The 26,429-nt window shown below is 32.8% G+C and overlaps 1 protein-coding gene across 1 annotated transcript in view; it reads left to right on the top strand.

The window, feature by feature from the left end:
- Positions 1-896: 896 nt before the first annotated feature.
- Positions 897-26,429, top strand: part of LOC124364802 (importin subunit beta-1) — a 47,470-nt gene continuing 21,937 nt past the window's right edge. The window contains 8 exon segments of the mRNA XM_046820565.1: positions 897-1,063; positions 9,716-9,774; positions 10,678-10,860; positions 11,626-11,826; positions 12,973-13,125; positions 13,234-13,383; positions 14,642-14,854; positions 25,261-25,432. Coding sequence (XP_046676521.1) covers positions 994-1,063; positions 9,716-9,774; positions 10,678-10,860; positions 11,626-11,826; positions 12,973-13,125; positions 13,234-13,383; positions 14,642-14,854; positions 25,261-25,432 — 1,201 coding nt within the window. The 5' untranslated portion in view covers positions 897-993.

Below are 26,429 nucleotides of genomic sequence, written 5' to 3'. Positions count from 1 at the left end.
AAGGCATACATCATCCATGCTTCGTATTGGATAGTATCCACAAAATTATACGAGAAGTAAACTATTCACTTGCTCTTGCTACCAGCTTAGGCCTTCGTACCCATATAAATTTAGTCTTACTTGATTAAAATCGGGTTTATATATTGTGGTTAACCGATATAACCACAGTGTCATTTGTTAAAGATCGCTCCTTTGTAAAGAACTATTCTACGACAATTGCTGAATAATAGTTTCATTGTTAATATGATCTATTAGGTTTTATTGGGTTTTTATTTACAAGAGGAAACGTACCAGCTTTGGGTAAAATTTAATATAAAATACGCCCACTAGTATTTTGCATTTAGGGTTAGTCGTATATACTTTGAAAAGGTTCTGTCCATGCTGAGTTAGAAGCTTTAAAACGTTAAGCCAATAATATTGTTATACTATACATGATTTCACAGCCACGCATATTATTTTGTATTTACCAAGATGATCCCCAGATTTTGTTTTTTGTTCGGTTCTAGGTACTGGTTGGCGCGAAATTATGGTATTGAGAACGTTGAAAAAGTAGTTCTTAATTTACATTTTTATATCTTCGAAATCATTCTAAAAGAAATTATAACGTTTTTTGAGGATTTTCTGTCTTAATTTTCTTTTCCGTATGGTTTCACTCTTTTTAAATTGGAAAGTTAAAATATTTATGCTCTCAATTATTTACTTTCTCAGAATTACATTGTCGTACATTTGGTGTTTTACTTAAAACAGTTTTAGAATTTAAATTTTCATTACATTTATAATTTAACACCGATTCTTCTCATCTACCAATATATAATCATTATTTTGTTATATTATTTTACAATGAAATAGTCCTTGTCAAAATAATTAGGTGGCTCTCACGCGGAGTAATACATGTGACGTTCTTCTTCACTTCAAGGCAATTTCATTGCCGGTTTGTGAATGTCGTAGTGTCGTTTACGTGTAATATTCCTGTTTGTTCTTTAAATTTATGAAATGATAATCAAGATGACCTCTGAAGCTTCAGCACAATTGATCCAAATTCTCGAGAAAACTGTTTCACCAGGTAAATAGCAACCCAATGATAATTTCATAATCCATCATTTTCCAGTTGCTGTTCCCAGGGTTGAAGAGCTGTTCGCCTCATGTTTCTTTTCCAAGAGCCATTCGCATGATACCTGGAATTTACTGGCGTTTAGTCGTATTATGTTTCAAATGAGAACAAATAATCCACTTTTTTACTATCATAAACAAACTATTGATTATTTAGATCAATTTTATGCATAGTCATGATTTGGTCTTACCCTGAACTTCTGGGTCTAGTTAGACCATGAAGTTATAAAGCTGCACATTCTTATGCACATTCCACTACTAACGTTTAAAAAGCCATTCTTTATTATTATAAAATAAATTACTATTACTCATTAGCATATACTTAATTACTAATGTGTTTGCCTACTCTAGACAATCTGGGTCCATGCCATAAGCTACAAGTAAATTGTAAAGGATTTTGATTCAAATATATATAATTATCTTTTTATCTTATAGCCCATTATATTTTCTTAGATAACTGTATTAAAATCCCAATGTCCTTATTTATGGTGGTTCACTGTGTTTGCATTAAATTCTATTCTATAGCCTACACATGGAAATAAAAACATTCTGTAACCTTAGAACTGTAACTGTAAATTTAAACTTGTAAAATAAATAGTGGTATCACTTTCCTCATGGTGCAAGTTTGTTTTTTATATAATTTACAAAAACCACGAAAACTACATAATGTGTAGTCTACAAGGTAGCGTATTGTTTATCAAGAAATAGGTTGCAGTATTCTAAGCGGCCACCACCACAATTAAATCATAATTATTGAATCATTGGTATTCATGAGTATTGAATTCTCAATATCTACACTATTTAAAAATACTGAAATCAAAATGTCGAACCAAATTACATAACATGTATTTCAAGTAACAATATAGTTCTGCTGTGTTAACTTTAAAAAAAATTAGGTATTTATTTACAATACCGTGACCATGAAAAATTGACTTTTTTTTTCATGGGTTGGGCATTTATAGCCAAGTGTTATTATCACAGGTGCATATAAACTGGGGGGAAAGTATATCATTGTATTATATTGATGCCTTTCGGGCATTATTGCATTAAAGATGGAAAATAACCGACAAAATTTTGTCGAACAACACTTGGAGGGTTAAGGATCAGGGGCATCACGTGATCTGGGATTCGACTTTTGCAAGCTCGAGTTAATTTTTTTTCTAAAAGAGCAAGCAGTGCGCAGCACTGCGCAGCGGGCAGGCATCGTTGACAGGATTAACGTCATCATTTCAGTAAAATTGCCAGAGGTACTGTCAAAAACAGAGTTTTCAGAGGATTTCAAAAAATCGTAACTCCTTTGATTTTCGTTGCCGACGAATTTTTTCTTCACTATTGTTTTCAGGAAAAATTGTAGTTTTCAGGAAAAAAAAATGAACATACCTTTCCATGGTCACGATTTTGTAAATTGATACCAAAAAATTAATATATAGGCTATTAACAATAAATAAAACGATCATCTAGGCCAGGCTATTAATAATTTTAAAATGTTACAAACAAAACAATGTAACATTTAGTTAGTTTTTCAAGGAAAAACATGTCTGATTCAGTGTGACTCAAAGAACACATTTACATCGCCATTTTACTTGTGGTCATTAGTCAAATACCAAACACATCATTTTACTTTTAACCCTTTCCGGGCCAGGCGGCAATATATTGCCGCCATAGATCGTGTTTGAAAAGTGCCAGGCGGCAATATATTGCCGTCGGTGACATACGCGAAAAGCGCCAGGCGGCAATATATTGCCGCCTTGATATTCGTAATTTTCTTTAAAAAATACGACATCAAATGATTAAAGTTTTATGTTTTTTTATTCCCTGGTATATTTGTAGATATTTAATATGAATATAATTTTTATTTTGGAGGTCTATGCATTTTTATTTCGTAATTGTCACGTGACATTATCAGGTGACTCGATCTATTGTTGTTAATTCTTTATGCTTTAGTGCAATCGTACCATTGTATGCTGGATTCTTCTTCATTATTTTATTTTGTGGTTGTAAATATTAGTAGTGTTACCTGCTTAGCTATTGTGTGTAGTAGTTACAATGACTGACAATTTGCGATCTCACGGGAGTGAAATTGTAAGTAGCATATTTGTAAATAGAAAAAGTGTAAATAAATTTCAAATAAAATTGTGTAAATATTTCTTGGTAAATAGTGTTTTTTGACTGTATTGAAACTGCTTATGGATCCTACAATCATCTGTTTACCGGTACATCCGTAATGTGAATATTTATTTTAAGTTTCTTGCAGTTAAGAGTCAGTTGCTTTATCACTTGTTGCGAAGTACAATTATGCGTATTTATACAAAATGTGTCATAAAAAATTTATTTATGAGAGAAATAACACAAAATTTTGTACGGTTGTTCCTTTATAAATGTACAATATAATAACATAGCTTTCTACAGTAAAATTATTTTTCCTTTTTTAGTTATTTACGAAAAAAATTAAAAAATTAAATTTTTTTTTATGTAATCCATTAAAACATTATTTTTTTTAAATTTTAAATTACTTAAAACTACATCTTTATATTTTTTTGTTGATAGTATATATCTATACGAGTAATTTGGTGCAACTTTTAGGTAATTCTCTAATGTTTATGAAAAGTTATAAATTTTAATCTAAGAGACTGCAAAATCGCCAATTTTAGCCTGGCACTTTTGACTAGTCACAAGGGGATAGATATGTGAAAAAATTTTGCAACATCTCATATTTGGTCCTGGCCCTGAAAGGGTTAATTAATTTGGAATAATAATGTCGAGCTGAATTACGTTATAGGCTTTTAAAATTGTAAAGTAAAGCCATATTTTTATATGTAAAAGAAATGTATAATATGTAACCTATTTCAGATTATATAAAATATCCTAACTCACTTTATTTAGCCTATGTTTGATTAGCGTAGTACTTACTTGCATTTACTTAACAGGGTAAACATTTCTGACAGTATTTATAAAAACGCTGAATCACCACCAATAATTATTACATGAAAATCAATTTATATTTATACAAAAGGTTTTTATTTTTATGGGCTTGAACATTTATATAAGGCTACAGTACAATAAGCGGCCACCAACACAATCAGAATTTGATTATTGTTTATAATTATCGATACTATCAATACAACATTTGACCTATAGATATTTTAAAATAATCATTGCCAGTTTTCTAAATTTAGACTAGTTACACCATTACCAGCTGTTGTTATTTCGTTTATGTAGGAGAAGGTTAGTGACAACGACAAGAACAATGGTGATGAATATGTAGATATTGGCTCAGTTTTCATAAGTACTGAGCAATGTTCTAAATTGTTACAAGATAATGAACTTGCTCCTTTAAATCCGAATTGTCCAGCTTTTTATTGACAAGATGAAAACTGGAATTAAAGGTGGAGATCAAATAGTGTTTAGCTGTTTTAGTTATTTTATGTAATCGGCCTCTAAAACAAATACATTTATTTTACATATAAAAGTATAGCTTCACTATAGTACGATTTTAAAAGCCTAACACTTCATTCAGTTCGACATTATCACTCAAAATTAGTTCAAAGTAAAATTGTGTATAGAATTTAAAATTAAAATCTTGTGTTTCGTTATTGATTAATGGTGGCAAGAACAGTGATGTATGTGTCTTCTTTGTTTCACAAGCAGTCACTTGAAGAGGGAAAATTTCCAGAGAAAGACTTCTGTATTTGTAGTCTATCTAGCACTAAGACTTGTGGGAAGAGGGGAATAAATCAATTTTTCATGTGTGTTTGTTAAGTACTGCATTTTTCCTAAACTTTATATGTGTAAAATGATGAGCTGTTTTTAAGACTTAAAAATATGTCACTTTTATATTTTTATAACAAATGCCACAATTTTTTGAACGTTTTATTGTTACATTTCATCTGTGCGTTTGTATTTTAGTAAAATTTTACTGTAAATTTATTGAAAGAGCCCAGTTTTTTTCATCAACATAGGGAGGGATAAAAAAAATTAAAAAAACAAAACTTGTTCATGTAAATCAATTTTTTTAAAATTAAAAATATATTTAAATTTGAGTATGGCTATTTGTAGTATTTTATTCCAAAAGATGACATTTTTATCTTTAGTTTGGTATGCAAATAATTCAATTTGTATTACAAATAACACATAAATAAATAATTTACCAATGCATAATTTACCACATAAGCTTAAAACAAAACATTTCTAAAATAAAGAACAGTTTGGAATAATCACAAATACTGTTGATTACTGAGTCTGGCTTAATGACAAATAGCCTACTGTTGATTACTGAGTCAGGCTTTATTACATACCTGTATACTGTTGATTACTGAGTCTAGTAGTATATAGTACTAGCGGACCCGGCGCGCTTCGCTGCGCATTTCAATAAGTTTCCCGCGGCTTCGCACGCAATTTCCCGTTGAAAACAGTACACTATATTCACTTATTCATTTTCTATCACATTCTAAACATTGCTGAGATAATTGATAGTCGTTCCTTCGTGAGCTTCTTGGGCGCATTATGAAGGTATGTACCACATTCCTGATACTTCTGTCAAAAAAAAACAACTAAGGTTGATTTTATAACATTCTTTATATTTGTAGCCAACGTAAGATAGTAATTATGATATCTGCATTGCTCTTCTGATCAAGCATGAGCATGGTTTATATTAAATAAATATTGCAGTTAAAGGTGAATTTTTACGTCAAATTTGAATTGTATTATCTGGATAGTAAAGTCTATGTTTAACAGTGATTGCAGAAACAGTTTAAACAAAATTTGTCGTTTCTCTTAAGCTTACTCTATGCTTTAAAACTATAAGTGTAGTAATTAAATTATATATAAATATATTTTTTGTCGCATTATATATGTTTACAAAGAACAGCTGATTAAAAATTTGAAAAGACTCTTTCACTTAATAACATATGTTTGCTGCAATGCATTTCTTACGGGTATTTCTGTAACCAGTGGGGCGGAATCCTGAATCGGGAAAGGGATAAAAAGTATCCTATAACCTTCTACAGATCAAGACGAACAAATTAAAAAAAAAATTAGGCGAATCCGTCCAGCCGTTTGTGAGTGATGCTGTTACACACGAACAGTTTCATTTTTATATAATAGATATATAGCTAGGGTTGTCAATAAATATCAGTTCCAGAGTTACCAGTTAATACGAAAAAAATTACTAAAACTTATAAAACATATAAATATCTCAATGGTAAAATATACTTTCTAACATAAAGTGAAAATGAATGTTCTCTGCTGTTAGCGTTACATATCAATCTTATAAATTTTTTCTTAAGGATTATTAAACTTGATAAATGTGAAACATAAACTACCCCACAACGACAATCCATACTCCAGTTTAGAATTAATCAAAGAAAAATAAGCCTATCTCATTACTGAGGGAGGACAAACTGATTTCAAATTAAAAAATGTCCTAAGTGATGACTGTAGAGATTTTTTTAAAGAATTTACATGAGGTTTCCACGATAAGTTTTCATTTAGAGTCAGAACTAAGTACTTAATCTGACTACATTTATTAACCCTTTGAGTGCCGCAGCGTTTTGCTATATGGTCTGCATAAAATGCCGAGCAAAAATGCCTGATTCTGCAAGGGTCTGGTTAAAAATTCATAACAAATTTTTTTATTGGTATAATGTCTTAGGTTTTTGTTTGTTTTTTTTTTTTTTTAGATATATTTTCTTTATACATGTAATACATTTATCACTTATTTAACGTTTTTATACAAATAAAAAATCATTAACAAAAACTTTATGAGCAAAAACATATTTAGTGTTTTTATTTTGACACAACTTATAGTACTCTATCTTATACTCCATTTAATTCTTTACAAAAAGACATATAAACATTCTTTTTATACTTATAAATAAAGTTTGGAAAATAAATATGAAAACATGAACCACTACAAAACTAGAAATTTTCTAACCTAAACTAACCTAGTCTGTGTTTTGTCTACACTGATAATACTTAAATCTAATGCCTGCAATACTAGGTCTTCATTGTCAGCAATGTTTTTACGACTCATTGTTTATAAATATCACTGAACGAACACAAAAACTATACAAACATATTTAGTAAAGTACTAGATGCTTAAGATCGCCGTAACTCGCGGCCGTCATTGTTCTACTTACTCACAGACTAGAACAACATACACAAACAAAATAATTTGAAGATACTAACACTACAAACCCATTTACACTTAAAAACTTTCAATATCATTTGTGAAATAAACAGCAGCGCAAACAAAACATGTGCCGGCTCGTCCGCGTAGCGGCCTATTCTAAACGCGACTGACGCGCTCACTTTACAACCGCCGTAAAAATCAGAATCTAACCAAAATGCAACAAAACCTACATCAAAAGTTACGTTGAAGCCTGTGGAATGCGTATGTATAGTCATTGAGCCAATTTAGATAAATACTATATAAAATATAAGCGTTACTGCAGAAGTCGCTAACAGCGATTCTTGCATATAATGCGGGATCGCTGACAGCATGCTCTGGCACTCAAAGGGTTAATTACGCTACAATCACATAGATCCTTGCTGCAATTTATTGAATGTTTTCTTAAGGATGTGCCAAAATGATTGGATTGTGACAAAAAATTCATATAATGTTTTTGATACATTTAATGGTAATTTTGTATTAAAAGCAAACAATATAAATCTTTTATTTAGGTTATCCTGCATCCTTGAATATAATTCATCAACAGTTGATGCACTATAGGAAAATGCCCTATCATCAGCAAATGCTGTCTTCTTACCATTGAAATTTCCAGAACAAAAGTCATTAACAAAGATTAAAAACAAAATAGGCCCAAGAAGTGATCCCTGGGGGACTCCAAAATGTAGACTTTCTAAACAGCTGTTGCCACTGTTTATTTTGACGAATTGCTGTCTACCAGTTAGGTATGTCATAAATCAATTCAAAGGGACACTTTAAATACCAGCAGATTCCAATTTATTTAGTAGCAAACCATGATTAACGTTATCAAAGGCTTTACTTACATCCAAAAATAAACCAGCTACTCTGTTATAAGAAATTCATACCATTACATAAATCGTTCAAAAAAATGCTGTAAAGCCAGCTCTGTACCTGCTTTAAAACCAAATTGAAATTTAGAAAAAACTATTCATTAAAAAAAATGAATGAGTTTAACTTTTATTACGTTTTTCGAAAAGTAAAGGAATGGTACAATATAACTATTTATCATAGTAAAAGCAAGAAAATGTGGGTAGTCACTATTGAAGAAATTGGTCTATACACTAGTAGTGACCTTTACAGGACACCTGAATTTGCTAATAAAGGTTTTTTAGTTGTAGACTGTGTTACTTACTACATTGATTAATTTTAACCTCTTCGGTTGTGTCCATCAGGTAGTTTTAAAACCATTCTCCTGTAGCATCTTTTACTCCGACTATTAATTACTATTGACTCCAGTTTATTTGGCAACATTTTATACCTTCCTTAAAGCCTTTAATGCACCTCTATCCTGATTGATAATTAGTATTGCAATAAGACAGCAAGAGAACTAGGGCGTCTGCAACAATTAATGTGTTAAATCTGAAGACTACATGGGTTGTGTGTCCTTTTATGAGGTATTAAGTGAAGCTTATAGTACTGGTTGAATGTGTGAATATATATATATATATATATATTTATATATATATATATATATATATAGTTCTATTAAATACTATGCTCTTGTGATATCACTTCTTTCAATCCATGAAACATTTCCCAAACTCAATCTTTGAGATAGCCTTCATCATCATTGAGGAGTACTACCTACCAGTTCAATGTCAATTGCATGGTACAATTTTGAGAAAAAAAAATACACCTGGATTTGTAGCAAAATAATTCATGGTTTTTGCACTATGAAAATACATCTGCACACACTTTATTGCTTGTTCGTGAATTTTCTCCATATTCTCCAGACATAATTCTGTGTGACTAAAATTACAAAAAATAAAGAGAACCGCAAAAGACCATTGTTTTACTAGCATAGATGACATTAAAAGTGCATTACTGAAAGAGCTGAAGGCTATCTCAAAGATTGAGTTTGGGAAATGTTTAGTGGATTTGAAAGAAGTGATATCACAAGTGCATAGTCTAATAGAACTATTTTGAAATTGAAAACTTTAATGTAGACAAATAAATAAATATTATTTTCAAAAACTTGAAAATTTCTGTGCTGTTTGAACACACCTTGTATCAATAAATGTGTTGACATAGATAGCACTTTATGCTGTATTTTTGATATGTAATATTTATGCCTGTACAAGTTTTACAACAATAAAGTGTTATAATTTATTATTATACGTGGAATATTTGGTATGACAAATTTTAATAAAATATTATTCTCTTTTAGAATATAATTTTTATTTTATTTTTTTTCAATGTAACAAATTTGATGTTTGTTCTGTACATTTATTACTCAGTGTCAGCAAAAAATGTACTCTTGGGAGTGGCAAAAATGCAATTACATCCAACAAAAGATAATGTGTAATAAAATAAAAAAAATAAAATTACATCTTATAAAAACACAATTTTTAATTTTATGTGTTTAATACAATCTTGTTTAAAACAATTATTTTTCAGATAAAAATGAGTTGGAAGCTGCCCAGAACTATCTGGAACAAGCTGCTCAGACTAATTTGGTAAGTTTTTATGTTACAATAATAGAAGAGTATGCTTATATTGGCAGTGTTAATTTTATCCTCTCCTATGCTGTAAAGAAATCTCTTAATATATCTAGAACCCTCAATAAAAACAGTTGATGCACCAAACTTATTTTTTGTTTTGGTGTGTCTAAATTTTAAAAATATTTTATTTTGAAATATTTATATTTATTTACTGCATATATTCATGCAATGTAATTAAAACTAATTAAATTAATTAAGCCAAAATTCAATTTTCCACTGTGTGATAATAACTAAACATAGGTTACAATTGTTATAGTTGGCATAATAGTAATTTTATACTAGTTAAAAATAGAAGTATACACACTCCAATTGAAAGTTTCATAATTTTTTATTATTTTATTGATTTATTATTTTATAATCATTTAATGTTTCAATTATTGTAGTGGGCATAATACTAATGTTTTACAAGTTACACAAACAAATCATTAATATCTTTTATTTCTAAAACTTTAAAAGTGTTTCTATTAACTTCTATCATAAGCAAGCCATTCTCTGTCCTTTGAATTTGATAGTTTTTAAACTCAGTCAAAACTGAGTCCTGTGTTCAGTACAAAATTCTTAATCCATGTGTTTGCATTTATTAAAAAACCACATTTTCAGTTGTACGCATACTATTTATTATTGTGATGAATAATGTGAAGTGAAGTTCCATTGTTGTTTCAATTCAACCAAATTATGAATGTTGAATTTGTTAAGGTATGATGAACCACTACTACTGGTGAGCACCGAGTAAGTGTCACAAAGTTAGATGAGGTTGATAAGAATGCATAGCTTGCGTGTATCTAATGTCAACATTTAGGGTTCTTATTATTTGTTTTACTAAAATGTATATTTTTATTCTTGTTTTTTTATCAACAGCCAGAATTTGTGAAAACACTCTCTGACGTCCTTCATCATGGAGGAAATAGTCCTGTTGCTCGGATGGCTGCTGGCCTGCAGCTTAAGAACACCCTTACCTCCAAAGATGCCATGGTTAAAGCTCAGTATCAACAGCGCTGGCTAGCTTTTCCCGAAGATGTCAGGCTGTATGTCAAAAAGAATGTAAGTTATTCTCGAAATATAAACAATTTTTGTTGAAATCAATGTTTGTAGAATAAAAATATTTCACTGTGTAACTATAAACGTTTGTAACTAGTTCCAATTTCTCAAATATAATTATGTTGTTCATCATATTAGCTTGTTTTTTTTTTATCTGCATCATTAACAAATAAAAATTACCACTGTTTGTGTCACTGCTTTCTTGGTTGTCACAAGCACGCGAGATCCACGCACTTCTGCTATGTATCTCGTTATTATTCTTTATCATGTGGTAGCGTTGTGATTAGTTGTGAAATATCTAACTTGTTTTACAGTACATTTTTCAGTTTAATGTAGTACTTTTCAGTTTAATTAAATTTTACAATGAAATTAAAATTTATTTGAAACAAACAGTTTTGTAAGTAGTTCTTTTTTTTATCAATAAATACGCTAATTTTAAGTAAAAAGCCCTGTTTTATACTATTTTTGCTTTTATCTTTTATAGTTTAGTTATAGTAAAAATTAGCTTTGAACTTAAAGAAACAAAACAATTTTTTTGTCTTGATGTTAAAGGAAAGTTAATGGATTTATTAGTGGCATGCAAATTGTTAGTTGTCATTAAACGTAGTGGTGCTGAATGAATGCATTCAATTTGTTTGAAAAGTCATGTAAACATTAAGATTACATCTATAGATATAAAGTTAACGAAATATCAACATATTTGATTAATTAAGTAGATTCACATGTTGAGTGACATATATAAACTAGTTGTATTGTAATTGTTGATAGATTCTGGGAGCGTTGGGGACAGAGAACAACAGGCCCAGTTCTGCAGCGCAGTGTGTGGCGTACGTGGCGGTGGCTGAACTGCCCGTGGGTCAGTGGCCAGATCTCATCACCGTACTTGTCAGCAATGTCATCAGTGGTGGCAGCACCGAGATGATGAAAGAGGCCACCCTAGAGGCCATCGGATACATCTGTCAGGACATTGTGAGTTCAATTTTATCTTAACCCTTTGAGTGCCAAGTATTTTTTGAGTGGGTATACTGAAAAGTGCCAGGTATTTTTCTAGTGGGTGTACCTAAAAGTGCCAGCCCTTTTTCAGACATTTTGCAAGGTTTTAGTAAAAAATTCACAGTTCGATTATTTAATAAGCTATCAGCATGATTCTTTTTTTATTTTACTCTGAAAACTCTGTTTAATTAACATAAAATAACAAAGTTATCATAACACTAAATTTAGGACTACCAAAAATGGACATACATAAAAAAAATTAAAAAATATTTTTTAATTTCATTTTTCAACCAAATTATTATGACCAAAAAATTCATATCCTTTTCTTAGTCCATATCACTGGAAAGTGTATGCAATTGTCTGTAAATCTTATATTATTATCTTCAATAATGAATAAGTTATACAACTTTTAAGAAACTATTGTCACATTGTTTCTGGTAGCTATGGCAACCAAAAATGTTTATATGTGAGTTTCATAATTTAAAGTTTGACCGGAAGTGTACTATAACAATTTATTTTGAAAAGACCGATCCTTCACAAACATTTCAATATGATATTATTTGAAAATATTAAAGGTTACAATTTTTAGTGACTTTTTCCCGAACGTCCGGTAAAATCGGACATCGGCACTTTTCGGCCAACTTTTGACGTCCGGTAAAATCGGACGTTGGCACTTTTTGGCCAACTTTTGTCGTCCGGTAAAATCGGACGTTGGTACTCAAAGGGTTAATACTACCTACAAGTGAATAAGTGACTGAAGTACGTGTGGGCAGATGAGTAACAGGTTTTATTATGCTGTTAAATAACAAAGAAACAACTGCAAGCAGAAACATATCTGTTCATTCTAACCAGTAAAGAAAACTTATAATTTGTATAATATTACAAATCCATTTTAATTATTCTGGAAATTCTTATTTTTTTATGCCTTTTTGAAATAAAAATGAGTTTTTCCTAAGTACTGTATATATCCTGTGTTTGTCTAAATTCTGCATCATATTATTAAGTTTAAAGCCTCATATATTCTGTTTTAAGCTTCCAACAGAACAAAGATTGTCATAGTCATTAAAGGTTGGTTATCTTTATTGTTTTGATTTTATTATTGGATGTATCATTGATTGACAGGAGCAAGACGTTCTGATATCGCAGTCCAACCAGATTCTGACAGCCATCATTCACGGCATGCGGCTGAGTGAACCTAGCAATCATGTGCGATTGGCCGCAACCACGGCGCTTTTCAACTCTCTTGAGTTTACTCGTAGCAATTTTGACAAAGAGGTAAAGTTATTTTGGTTCTATTTAATAATTTTTAAAGATAAGTTCATTTTTGTAAAGAATTTTTAAGTGCAATTTTGACACAGTAACACATTGTGATGTTTGTTGCAGTCTGAGAGGAACTACATAATGGAAGTGGTCTGTGAGGCCACACAGTCACATGACACACAAGTCAAGGTGGCTGCTTTACAATGTCTAGTCAAGATAATGTCACTGTATTACCACTATATGGAGACGTACATGGGACCTGCACTTTTCCCGGTGAGTTAACTTCTGTGGTGAATTTATCTATTAAATCTTCCTTTACTTTTTCTTAAAGTAAGGGACTAGGTATCTTCCCTCCTTGTCAGTTAAGCAGGATTTTCCCTTCTAAATGTCATAAATTCTTAATAACATTTTAAAATTATCACACATTTTCCAATATTAATTTTTATTTTTACGAGGCCTTGACAATTAAAGATTTCATCGTTAGGCGGCTCCACGAATAAATAAATACAGGTTTATAGATAATAAATATAAAAATAACATATGATAAAGGATTTGGAAATATGGTTAGCAAGTGTAAAATATTCCAATAGAGTTACATTTTAATCTTCTTATAAATTGTACTAGTTGTAACAAATTAAGAATCTTCCTATTGCTCGAAGAATCTTCATTCTTTATAACAGTGTTAATGGTTTTCATTAATAATATTACTTGATAAAATGTTCATGAAAAAAGCCATTGATAACCATGGTAAGGAAGTAACATAGTTTTGTACATAAAATTTGATGTAAAATACATATTCCTTGTCCATTTTCTACAACGTGTTTATGTCTAAATGGAATACAACTCTACAAGTAAAAAATTGTAGAAACATTTTTTGGTGTTTTTTTTGTATATATGAAAAACTAGTGTAAAAAGTACAAAAGGCATGATTTTATATCAAGCATCGGAAGCTTAATTTTTTATTTATTCATTTCCAGTTTTAATATTATTACATAATTTTATCTAGTAAATTACAGAAAATCATATGTTAAACAAAAATGAATCCTTCATTTGCTTTTCACAAAGTAAATTTAAATTTTTTGTCCACAAAGTGGTGGCCTTTATCCTTTTGCTATGTAGAAAGATAAATATTGACAATTCAGTGAATATTGTTTAAAGATGAGTACCTGAAATGCAATAGATACTTAATTATTGAATTATAAGTGTTAGGAAACAAGCCATGGAATTATGTAACATAAACATAATGAATAGAAATATAACTAACTTACATGAATGTAAAGATGTGAATATAAAAATTAAGATTATTCTTTTTTTCTGTTAACTACTAATCTTATTATTTGCACCTTAATCAAATTAATCATTTATATTCAAAAAGGAAACATGGTAAAATGACTACTACAAATTAAAAACACAAAGCACAGGTAGTTTAAATACTAAATGATTAAAATTTTTCATAAACGTCTTGCAAGGTAACGGACCTAATTAATATTACAGTATATTCTCATACTGATTTTTCTTGTTTTGTTTTTAGATAACTTTAGAGGCCATGAAGTCCGATGTAGACGAGGTTGCACTGCAAGGTATTGAGTTCTGGTCTAATGTCAGTGATGAGGAAGTAGATCTTGCCATTGAAGACAGTGAGGCTGCAGAGGCGGGCCGACCTCCCCAACGTTCCTCTAAGTTCTATGCCAAGGGAGCCCTACAGTACCTCGTACCAGTGCTAATGACCAAGTTAACTAAACAGGTAATACTGTAATATTAATCTCTTGTATCTGTTGAGTACATACAGTTTCATATCTTTTAAATCCATATTAATTGTAATGTACTACAGAACAATAATTGTGATTGTGTATTTCTGTGACTGTGAGAGATCAGCCTTTAATTTAATTCCTCTAAAATAATCCTTTAGTGTCCTTTAAACTCGATAGTCAACCCTTTTCAAAAGCTGCAGAACCAATTAAACACGGAATTGTATTAGTAGATCACAATATACTTGCTAGTAATAGAGTCGTCTTAAGTCATACAGGGGAAGATACATAACAGTGGAAAGGAATTATTATAAAGAGATCAGAAACAATCGTTGGAGTACGAAAGGGTTTCTCAGAATTTGGTGTTCACATAGGACTCGAGAAAGCTGCTAAACACTTATCATTTAGGAAAAGAGGTTTATAAGAGAGACCCACAATAGACTTCCTGAGTCATGAAGATTCTTGTTTGGATATAGATTGTTTTTCCATAGCACTGAGGCATATAATTATTTTCAGTACAAATAAAGAAGGTTACTACAAATAGTAGCAGTCGACAGAATTCACCAGTGCCAGAAGTTTGTTACGCACTCTTTTGCAGTTAATTATTACAGCAATATTATTTTATAATGTTCCTGGCTAAAACTTTACAAAACACTACTTGAATTTGACATTTTCTCCATGCACCAGAATAACCACCAACCAAGTTACTGCACAACATGGTGCACATACCTATACTGGATAATGTGAGAGACTGAGGGAAAATGAAACATTCCCATCTCTAGCCGGCAAACTTCTTTGATAATAGTATTCAAAAGTTTGTCAGTAGATACAAGTGTGTACTTTCATAAATAAAAGAAAAAATACTTACTTACTCTTACTCCCAGGGCCATTTATATCGGAGGTGATATTTAGCCGCACCAACAAAGCTCCTCCATCTTGAACGGTCCTCTGCATCTTCCTCTGAAGCGCCCACCTTCTCCATATCAGCCTTCACCTGGTTCCACCATCTCACTTTCGGTCTCCCACGGGGTCGTCTTCCTTCTGGGTTACTGTACATTACCCTCCTCAGTTTGCATTCCTCTTCTCTTCTCAAAACATGGCCTGCCCAACGGAGTCTTCTGCACTTTATTTCTCCTATTACATCCGTACTATTGTAGAGCTCCCTGATTTCTCTATTATGTTTTCTTCTCCATACCCCTTGTTCATATGATGGCCCATAAATTTTACGTAAAATTCTATTCTCGAAAACTAGAAGCTTTTTCTCATCCTTCTTATTTACCACGTTTCGGATCCGTACAAAAGCACTGGACATATAATTGTTTTGTATATTCTAGTTTTAGTTTAAAAACTATATAAGTTCTTATAAAAGAAAAAATGTTTGAATAAATTACTTTTATAAAAAAAAACTGTATTTAAATCTTGAAGAATTTTTAAAAACACACCTAGTGTATTTAAATAAATCTTGAAATTAGTATTTGTAAGGAGGTAATGACTCACCCCTTCTTCCCCTTTGCTACTGAACTGTTGGTTTTCTAGCAGTGTCTCTCAATCTTAACCACTGTGACATCAACTAACTGCCATGGGTCTTTCATTCAAGACTACTAGTATTAGGCATTGTACATTACTCTACGCTGATGACACAACTTTTTTCAATAGTAGTAATAATGTGAATGAACTAAAGAAATTAACCGACACCACAATAAACAAAGCCATATTGATTATGGTTTGAAGAAAGCTGTTTTTTATAGAATGAAACTAAAACTCAAAACATTTTGTTTACTTTAAAATCAATTCCTGAAAATAGTTCTAATCTTGAATCAAGTAGTGTAATGAAAATTGTAGGCATTCATATTGATAATAATCTTTCATGGGAACCTCACATTGATTTTCTGTCTACTAAATTATCTATAATTATTTTTTTATTGAGACATCTATCTTGCTGCATAAGTGAAAATTATAGTTGGTCTGCATATTTTGGATACTTTCAGTCAGTTGTGAGATATGGATTAATACTGTGGGGAAATGGTACTAGAGTTCAGAAAATACTGGTGCTTCAAAAGAAAGCTGTTAGAATTGTTGGTAAAGCTGAATATCACGATCATTGTAAACCTGTTTTCATTAACCAAGGAATTCTTACAATAGTTAATTTAAGTTTGTTTTACATCTATTTACATTTTAAATACGAGGGCTGTTTTTTAAGTAAGGGCCGTTCTCCCGTACACGGTAGTAGTTCGCGTTCCTGCCGTAACAAGCGTGCGCCCCGCCTCCCGGCATTCTTAGCGAACAACTTCATGCCAGTTGCAGCTCTGTAGCTAACCTGTATGCATTACTGTGGATCTTTAAAATGTTTAAGATTATCGAATCACCCGCCGCGTGTGAGATTCGGTCAGTGATACGATTTTTGACTGCAAGAAACATGTCGGCTGCTGACATTCACCGTCAGCTTTGTGAGGTGTATGGTGCCAAGGCAATGAGTGAAGGTAAAGTGCGGAAATGGGTCCGAGAATTTAAAGATGGCCGCGAAAATGTCCATGATGAAGATCGCTCAGGCCGGCCATCTGTGATCACGGGAGATTTTATTACTGCAGTTGATGCAAAAATTCATGAGGACCGACGGTTCACAATAACCACTCTCTCTATGGAATTTCCTCAAGTGTCCAGGTCAGTACTGTACAAAATTGTGTCAGAAAACCTAAACTTTAAAAAATTGTGCTCAAGATGGGTACCCAAACTCCACAAAAAAAAGAGATTAAGCAGTTCTTTGACTTTCTTGACCCGCTACGACGAGGAAGGAGACGACATGTTGAGTCGAATTGTCACAGGAGATGAAACATGGGTATCCCATATCACTCCTGAATCAAAGCAACAGTCCATGGAATGGCGGCACACAACATCTCCAGTCAAAGTCAAAGCCAAGCAAACGCTGTCGCGGCGCAAAGTTATGGCAACTGTGTTCTGGGACAGGCGCGGTGTTTTGCTAGTGGACTTTATGCCGCGAGGAATGACGATTAACTCAGAAGCCTACTGCGCAACCCTGGCCAGTCTCCGACGCGCCATTCAGAACAAAAGACGCGGCATGCTGACAAAGGGAATTCTGCTCCTCCACGACAATGCAAGGCCTCACACCGCTGCTCGGACACAGGAAATGATCGACTCTTTTGGCTGGGAAGTTTTGAATCATCCGCCGTACAGCCCCGACCTTGCTCCGAGCGATTTCCACCTTTTTCGTTACTTGAAAAATCATCTTGGCGGGAAGCGCTACAATGACGACGAAGAAGTCAAGACGGCCGTGAACTCCTGGTTGTCAGAGCAGGCGGCAGATTTCTTTGAAGAGGGATTTCAAAACTTAGTTTTAAGATATGATAAGTGCCTTAACAAACAAGGCAACTATGTAGAAAAATAAAGAAAAGTATGCAGATTCTGAAAATAAATGTATTTTGAAAAAAATAATTGTTGTTTATTTACAAAAAAAAAAAAACGGCCCTTACTTAAAAAACAGCCCTCGTAATAAGGACTTAATAAACCATACACAAAAACATAATTATACCACAAGAAACAGAAATGACATTTTAATTGAATATTGTCGACTGAGGTAATGGGATGTTATGGAGTAGGAACAAGGAATTTAGAAGGAGAAAATTTACTGGATTTTTGTTTAAGGAATGATATAGTGATAGGGAACACCTGGAACAAGAAAAGGGATAGCCACAAATACACAAGATACAATTGGAATGGTGAACAGCCAAGTTTAATAGATTATATATTAGTGAGGAAATGCCTGCAGCCATACATGGCAGATGTAAAAGTTATACCCAGTGAAAGTATGGGAGGAGATCACAGGCTGGTGGTAGCTGATTTTCAAAGAATGAGGTTTGGAAAGGATACATGCAAAAGACTAACAAGAATCAAGACATGGAAGTTAAAAGATACGAAAGTTAGAGAGGAGTTTGTAAATAACATTAGAGGAACGATACCCAAGGGGGAGGTCAAAACAGGAGAGGAGGAATGGACAAATTTCAAGAATGCTATAGTCAAAGCTGCAGAAGAAACATGTGGACGAACTTCAGGTAAAAGAAGGGATAAAGAGACCCCTTGGTGGAATGAAAGAATTGCTGAAGCAGTTAAAAACAAAAATAGAGCTTGGCGAGAATGGTTTAACACGTTAGATGCCAAGCCTAAATATTCTGTTTTAGCGTTTAGAGTGCCAAAATTATCCGTGGCTAAAACTAGGAACTATTCATGTTTTTTCTGTTAGTTGGTCACTTACCATTGTGATTTGATAATTTTTTTGTATATATAACGTTTTTACATCGTCGGTCATTCCTGGCCGACACGATCATTTACAGTTACATAGTACACTATAAAATATGCCGTCGGTCGTACATGACCGACACAATATTATGGTGTGGGATATTACGTTTTTGTGGTTGGTAGTGCAGAATAGCTCACTGGATTGTACTGCAGCTGTAGTCAGCTGTGTATTAAATCATCACTCTCGGACGACACCTCACTGTACTTTTCGCGCCTTTTCCTCATCAACCTGCTATTGTTTTGAAGCTTTAGCCTAGAAAGTGGAAGTGCGTTCGTAAAATGGGCGATCCTTTGCGACAATCGGAGGGAATTGACAGAATAATTGACCTTCCCTCATCTCAAGGTGATTTATTTGCGGGATTAAGTGAAGATGAAAAGTGTTGAGGACATGGACTATAGTGTGGTTGACGACACGGATTCAGACCCTGACTTTCCAACCAAGTGATGGCTCGGACGAAGCTGCTGAAAATGAGTTTATGGTTTGCAAACGAAGACACAGACGCCGATGTTGATAATACCATAACGACAGTTAACAGTACTCCTGACGAAGGTGACAATTGGCATAGTTTTTGAAGGTAAAACAGCAGATCTTTGAGTTTAACTCTAGGCCTACATTCAAATTTATTACCACTAATGATTCAAAACCGATCGACTTCTTTGAACAGTGTCTTAATGCCGATGTCATTGATCTGATGGTCACAGAAACAAATCGGAATGCTCACGATGTAATTTCTAAATTACGATTGAGCCGTAAGAGTAGGCTTAAAGATTGGCGAGACACCAATCCAGAAGAAATGAAAAAGTTTATAGGCCTACTTTTGTACATGGGCCTAGTAACACTTCCCCGAATAAGTGATTATTGGTCCACAAATGCTTTATACAGCTTCTCAGGTGCCCTCAAAAGTAATGAGCCGAAATAGATTCCAATTAATTTTACGCTTTTGGCACTTCAATGATAACAACAATCTGCAAAGAGATGGGCGTATCGGCAAAATAAAACCCTTGCTTTCTATTATAAATGGTATGTTTTTTTAACCTAAAAAGAAGCCGAACAAGACCTTGTCATCGATGAGGACAATGATACCATTCCGTGGTAGGTTACTTTTCCGCCAGTACATACCTGGCAAAGCTCATAAGTACGGTATTAAAATATTTAAACTTTGTGACAAAACTGGCTATACTTATGGTATAAAAGTTTATATGGGGAAAGGTACCGTTGCTGCAAACAGACAACTCAGTAGCTACCTCTGTAGTAATGGAGCTCATGGCAAAAACCATTTGAACAGTGGCCACAACCTATATGTTGACAATTATTATACCTCTGTTCAACTAGCAAACTCTTTGTTATCGAGACAAACTCATCTTTGTGGAACCTTAAGACGAAACCGAAAAGGGCATTCCAAAAGACTTGACAAAAGAAAAAATCCAGAAAGGAGAAATGATTTGTTTAGAAAATGATGAAGGGGTCCTTATAACTAAGTGGCAGGATAAACGAGAAGTTTTAATGTTGTCAACTGTGCACAAACCGGAATATGTAGAAATTCCATCCAAAAACCCAGACAAGCCGTCTTTACTAAAAGCCACTTGTTGTCACAGCCTACAATAAGGCTAAAGTAGGCATAGATCTTTCTGATCAGATGTCTTCATACAGCACCGCTGTGAGAAAGACTATGAGATGGTACCACAAAGTAGGTGAAGAACTCGTTCTTGGTACTTCTGTGGTTAACAGCTGGTTGGCATACAATACATTTTTGAAAACAAAAAAACCTCCCAATGCTAAAAAGAAGCACTTAATTTCGATTACAAAATTCAAAGAACAGCTAGCTTGCTCCTTAATGTGTTTGCAGGAAACGCCACGCATTCCTGAAGTATCAAGGACTGGGCATCACTATCTAACATCATCTGCTATGGTTGGAGAAGGTGCAAAAAAAACACAGAGTTAGGAAAGTTTGCAAAATGTGTTATCAAAAAACTGTCCGAACAGAGAGGCCGCAGTGTAGCAAGAAATATGACAAAAGTCACATACATTTTTGTAGCGTGTGTCCTGACAAACCATTTTTATGTGAAACATGTTTCAAGGACATTCACAAATGAAAAATGTACTATGTAATACAGAAATGACATTAAAATTAGATCATTCATTTGTGGTAAGTTAACAAAAAACCTTATGTCACAAAGTGTTAATTATATTTGTAATTTAGGTATAAGGAAGCCAACTTTACAAGAAGCTATAAGAAAGCTTGTAGTAATGTTCTGAATTATGTATGAATATTTTATTCCTGACAGTATAATTCTAAATAATACTGTACATTATGATATTCATGGTAAGTAACCTTCTCGGTTACAGATTAATAATTAATTAACACTTTTTGTGTGGTAATAATAAAAACGTTATATTTTATTACAGCATAATACGTATATTATTTTACAAACAACATCTTTAAATCTTAAAAAACAAGAAAAGCACCATACAAATTGCTGATTTCCTTTAAATTTTATAATGCAACACAGGGGTAATAGTATTTGCTATAATCACTACTATTTTTTACAATATAATAACAAAAATTATGTTACACCAAAATTACAAAAAACATCTGTCGGTCATCTTTGGCCGACGAGATGCTAAAGAAATAACTCTATCTTTCGAGCCATATAACAGCACTTTATTGTAGCGTATCTGAACTGAAACAGTGTTCTGTAAATAGCCAATGTCCATTCTAGGTCACGTAGTTTTTGATAATTTCCGCTAGAGTGTAGTGCATTATACAGGACGGGCATAATGGTTGTCTGTTGCGTAGCAACGCTGTCGGTCAGGTATGGCCGACAGTTATCTGTACAAACATCATAGGCGTCGGTCAAACTCTGACCGACTTGGCATTTAAAGTGTTAAGGATAGGTCAAACGAAAAGAGGGATAAATGGAAGAGACTTGCAAGGGCATCAGCAAAGATGATGAAGGAGGCAAAGGAGAGGACATGGAAGGTTTTTGAAGAAAAACTGAAATCAAACTTCAAAGGAAATAAGAAGATTTTTTATGGGGTGATAAGGAACAAGACGAAACCTAAAGAAATGTTGACTAAGGTGGTGGATGTTTCAGGGGAAATCAAATGGGAGGAGAAAGAGGTTTTGAAGACGTGGAAAGAGTATTTTAAGGAACTACTGGAAGGAACAGAAAATGAAGAGGAAAGAAGAGATATGACAGAGGAGACAGAAGATGAAGAGGATTTTAGTATGTGCGAATTGGAAAAAGCGGTTAAAGAGATGAAAGAGGGGAAATCTGCGGGAATAGACGAGCTGACGGCTGAGATGATAAAGGCGGCGGGCCCATTGGGAATTCAATGGTTGTACAGAGTGATGAGAGTGATTTGGAAGGAAAAGAAGATACCAGAAGACTGGAAAATGGGAATAATAGTGCCGATTTTTAAGAAAGGCAATAAGCAAAAATGCGAGAATTACAGGGGAATAACTTTGTTGTGCCATACTGTTGTACCAAAATTTATGAAAAAATACTGTTGCAGAAAATTAGACCAGTACTGGAAGAAACAGGAAGAGAGGAGCAATGTGGTTTTAGGAAAGGTAGGTCAACGGTGGATGCTATTTTTGTGATGAGACAAGTGTTAGAAAAGAGGTGGGAATACGGAAAAGATACAATGGTAGCGTTTATAGACCTACAGAAGGCATATGATAAGGTACTGAGAGAAAGGATATGGGAGAGTATGAGAAAGAGAGGATTGCGTGAGGGAATAGTAGAAAGAATAAAGAACCTGTACGGCATATGTAAAAACAGGGTAAGAATTGAAGATAAATATACAGATACTTTTAAAACAGAGAGAGGAGTAAGGCAGGGAAGCATATTGTCACCTTTCCTTTTCAATATTATAATGGATGAAATTATTCTAGAAGTACAAGGAAACAGAGGAGCAGAAGAACTTAAGACAATAGCATATGCGGATGACATAATGATATGGGAAAATAGGGAAGAAGAGTTAGAACGAGAGTTAAACAAATGGGCAAAAGTGGCGAAGAAATATGGTTTAGAGATGAACATACAAAAATGTAAAGTAATGAAAGTAGAGAGAAGGGATGGAAATAACAAAGACGTGTTAGTTGAAGGAAAAAGACTTGAAAAGGTGAAGGAATTCTGTTATTTAGGAAGTATCATAACAGATAGGGGCACAATAAGAGAAGAGATAGGAAACAGAATATGGAAGAGTGGAAAGTTTTTCAATATGGTGAAGAAGATTGTGTGGAGTTGGAACATTGGAAAAGAATCAAAAGTATTGATGTATAAATCTTATTTCCAACCAATTTTATTATATGGAGCAGAGACGTGGACGTGGACTAAAAATGATTTAAGCAGATTGCAAGCTGCAGAAATGAGATTTTTAAGAGGGATAGAGAAGACTACAAGAAGAGATAGAATAAGGAACGAAATAACCAGAGAAAGATTGAAGGTAGTTTCACTGCAAGAGACAATGGAAGGAAGAAGAATACAGTGGATGGGGCATGTGAAGAGGATGGGAGATAATAGAATGCCTAGAATAGCACTGGAGAAGGAGGAAGGAGGAAGAAGACCAAGAGGAAGACCGAGAGGAAGATGGGAGGACCAAGTGTGGAAAGACATAGAGAGAAGGGGACTACAGAAAATACAGGTGGATGAAGAGGAGACCTGGAAGGATAGACTAAAGTGGAGGAGGCTGTGTACGACGACCCGTGAGAACGGAAACGTCTGACGATGATGATGATGATGATGATTGTCGACTGAGCAAATCTTTGAATAGTCAGTCATGTTGTAATTGGCTTAAAAGTGCATAACAAATTGAAACATCTGATTGAAAAATACCCTCTTCAATAAACTTTATGAGTGGCTGTTAAAACACCCTTTATATAATATTGATGAGTTTCTATTAACAAAATAGACTTTTAATGATTGTTTTAAGATAAACTCATGATATAATTAGTATAACTCTCAACTAGACAATTAATGTCTTATATTTTATATATATATATATATATATATATATATACATATATATATATATATATAATATTTTGGTAATTTTGATTTGTATAATTACCTTTTTTATGACTCTCTTACTGTTCTCAAAGAATATGTAAAATAAAGTATATTGTCTATTGTCTATACTTATTAAATATTATTTAAAGACAATGCAAATATTATTTACAGACAATATTATTTAGTCTGTAGCTGAATTAGACTTTGTCAATGCATTTAACCTGTTTTACTACTAATAAACAAATTTATTATTATAATATAATTTATGTGAACTCTGCATAATTCATATTCTATATTCTAGTGTTCAGTTTTATTGTAAATGGAATCAGTTCTGTTCACTTATCTATTACTCACAATTGTGTGGAATTGTTCAATATAATTAAATATTAATTCAACCTAATTTAAGTAACAAATTGGTCAAAAGAAATAACTGTGTGTATTCTTACAAAATGTAACTTGCTTTTTTTATTGATCCCATCAACATAAATACTTTTTTTTGTTCCAACAGTTAAATAGCATTTTTATGCTGTTTTCAAAAGATTTTTTTTTATATTTTGAATCAATTCTAAAAAAATTGACATCCTTGTTTTGGAACCTTTGGCTTACTACCTCCATCAGTGGACCATGCAGTACAAAATATAATGACGCCAAATAAAAGGGGGGAGTATTGGCTCCAATTTTTCTTTTTTTTTCAATTCAAATAATTGCAAAATACCATCATGAGTATAGCGGTTATTTTACCTACTTTTTTATATTATGATACTGCATTTTTATACTGTCTGTTGGCATGTTTTAAGCTAATTCTAAAACAATGCGCATCCTTGACGAACATTGATGTACTACTTCCGTTAGTAGGCCATACAATAAAAAATATAATGGTGCCAAATGAAGGGAAAGAGTATTAGCTTCAATTTTTCTATTTAGTTTCTGTACAAAAAAAAAAAAAAAAAAAAAAAAAAAAAAAAAAAAAAAAAAAAAAAAAAAAAAAAACTGTGTACAGTAAATATGCATAAATAAAATTATTCGTACATTGAGTTTTATTGAATCTAAGTTGAGTACAATAATGGGGTTACAGGAAGAATTTGATGATGAGGATGACTGGAACCCCAGCAAAGCAGCAGGAGTGTGTCTCATGCTTTTGGCTACATGCTGTGAGGATGCCATCGTACCATACGTGCTCCCCTTCGTCAAAGACAACATCAAGAGCACAAACTGGCGGTTTAGAGATGCAGCCCTTATGGCATTTGGTAAGGCCTAGTCAGTATTCCATATTTGGTTCTTAACTTCTTTACTCATTTTTATTTAAGTTTTAGGCATCTATAATTTGTTTCCTGTCACTGTTCATTTTTCCATCAATAACAACTTTTCTTTTTTTTTATCTTGGGCATATTTTTCACTCTCAAAAGTTAATTTTAAATAATAAATATGCACAAATTCGATAAATATTTATATAAGAGTTGAAATGTTCAAACCAGTGTAATCTAATCCTCTAAGAAGCAGAAACAATTCTGTAAGTGGTTAGCATGTTTCGTACTGTGTACATCGCCTGCATTTATATTATCAGTAGAATATATTTAGTGTACCATATTATACAGTGTGACAACTATATCTGGAATGAGCTAATTTTAAACAACAAAGAAATATAATTGTCAACTGTCACATAATCACTGGTGACAGTAACTTATTTTCTGAGTCATTAGTGATTGGACTCACTTTTTTATGTGTTTTAATACTAACCATTAACCCCTTAACCACCATGCCCAAGATATGTCATGCAATTCTAGTTTTGCTAGCAAACACCACACCCGAGTATACTCGTTTTCTTATTATCAGCTGGTTTATTTTTGTTACATTATGTTAGTGGTGTTCTATTATGTTACAAATGTCTAGAAGATAGCTATGCAGTTGGTGGTGCAATCTTGTGGACATTACTCATACTCTAGAATCTAGATAGTTGTGTGATAGTGGTAATATGTTGTAATTATTTGACAAATTTTCTTTTACCTGAGATGGTGTTTACATTTTCCATGCAATTGTTGTGTTCATTACATCTAGAATCAGTGCAATTGTGACTGAGAGAATAAATGAAATGTTTGTTTATCCTGGTAAGTCGTTCATATGACTTGATCTTTCATGTTACATTGGTTTGAATTTTTTCCCTCTAGATCTTTCTTACGTCGCACAGTATTTTTGCTTCTGGTATAATTGTATGATCGCCGATTTATTGTTGTGGGTTTAATTTGT

This window comes from Homalodisca vitripennis, chromosome 6 (assembly GCF_021130785.1).
Source record: "Homalodisca vitripennis isolate AUS2020 chromosome 6, UT_GWSS_2.1, whole genome shotgun sequence".
In the NCBI taxonomy this organism is placed as follows: Eukaryota; Metazoa; Arthropoda; class Insecta; order Hemiptera; family Cicadellidae; genus Homalodisca; species Homalodisca vitripennis.
This window is presented reverse-complemented; position numbering and strand designations above follow the sequence as displayed.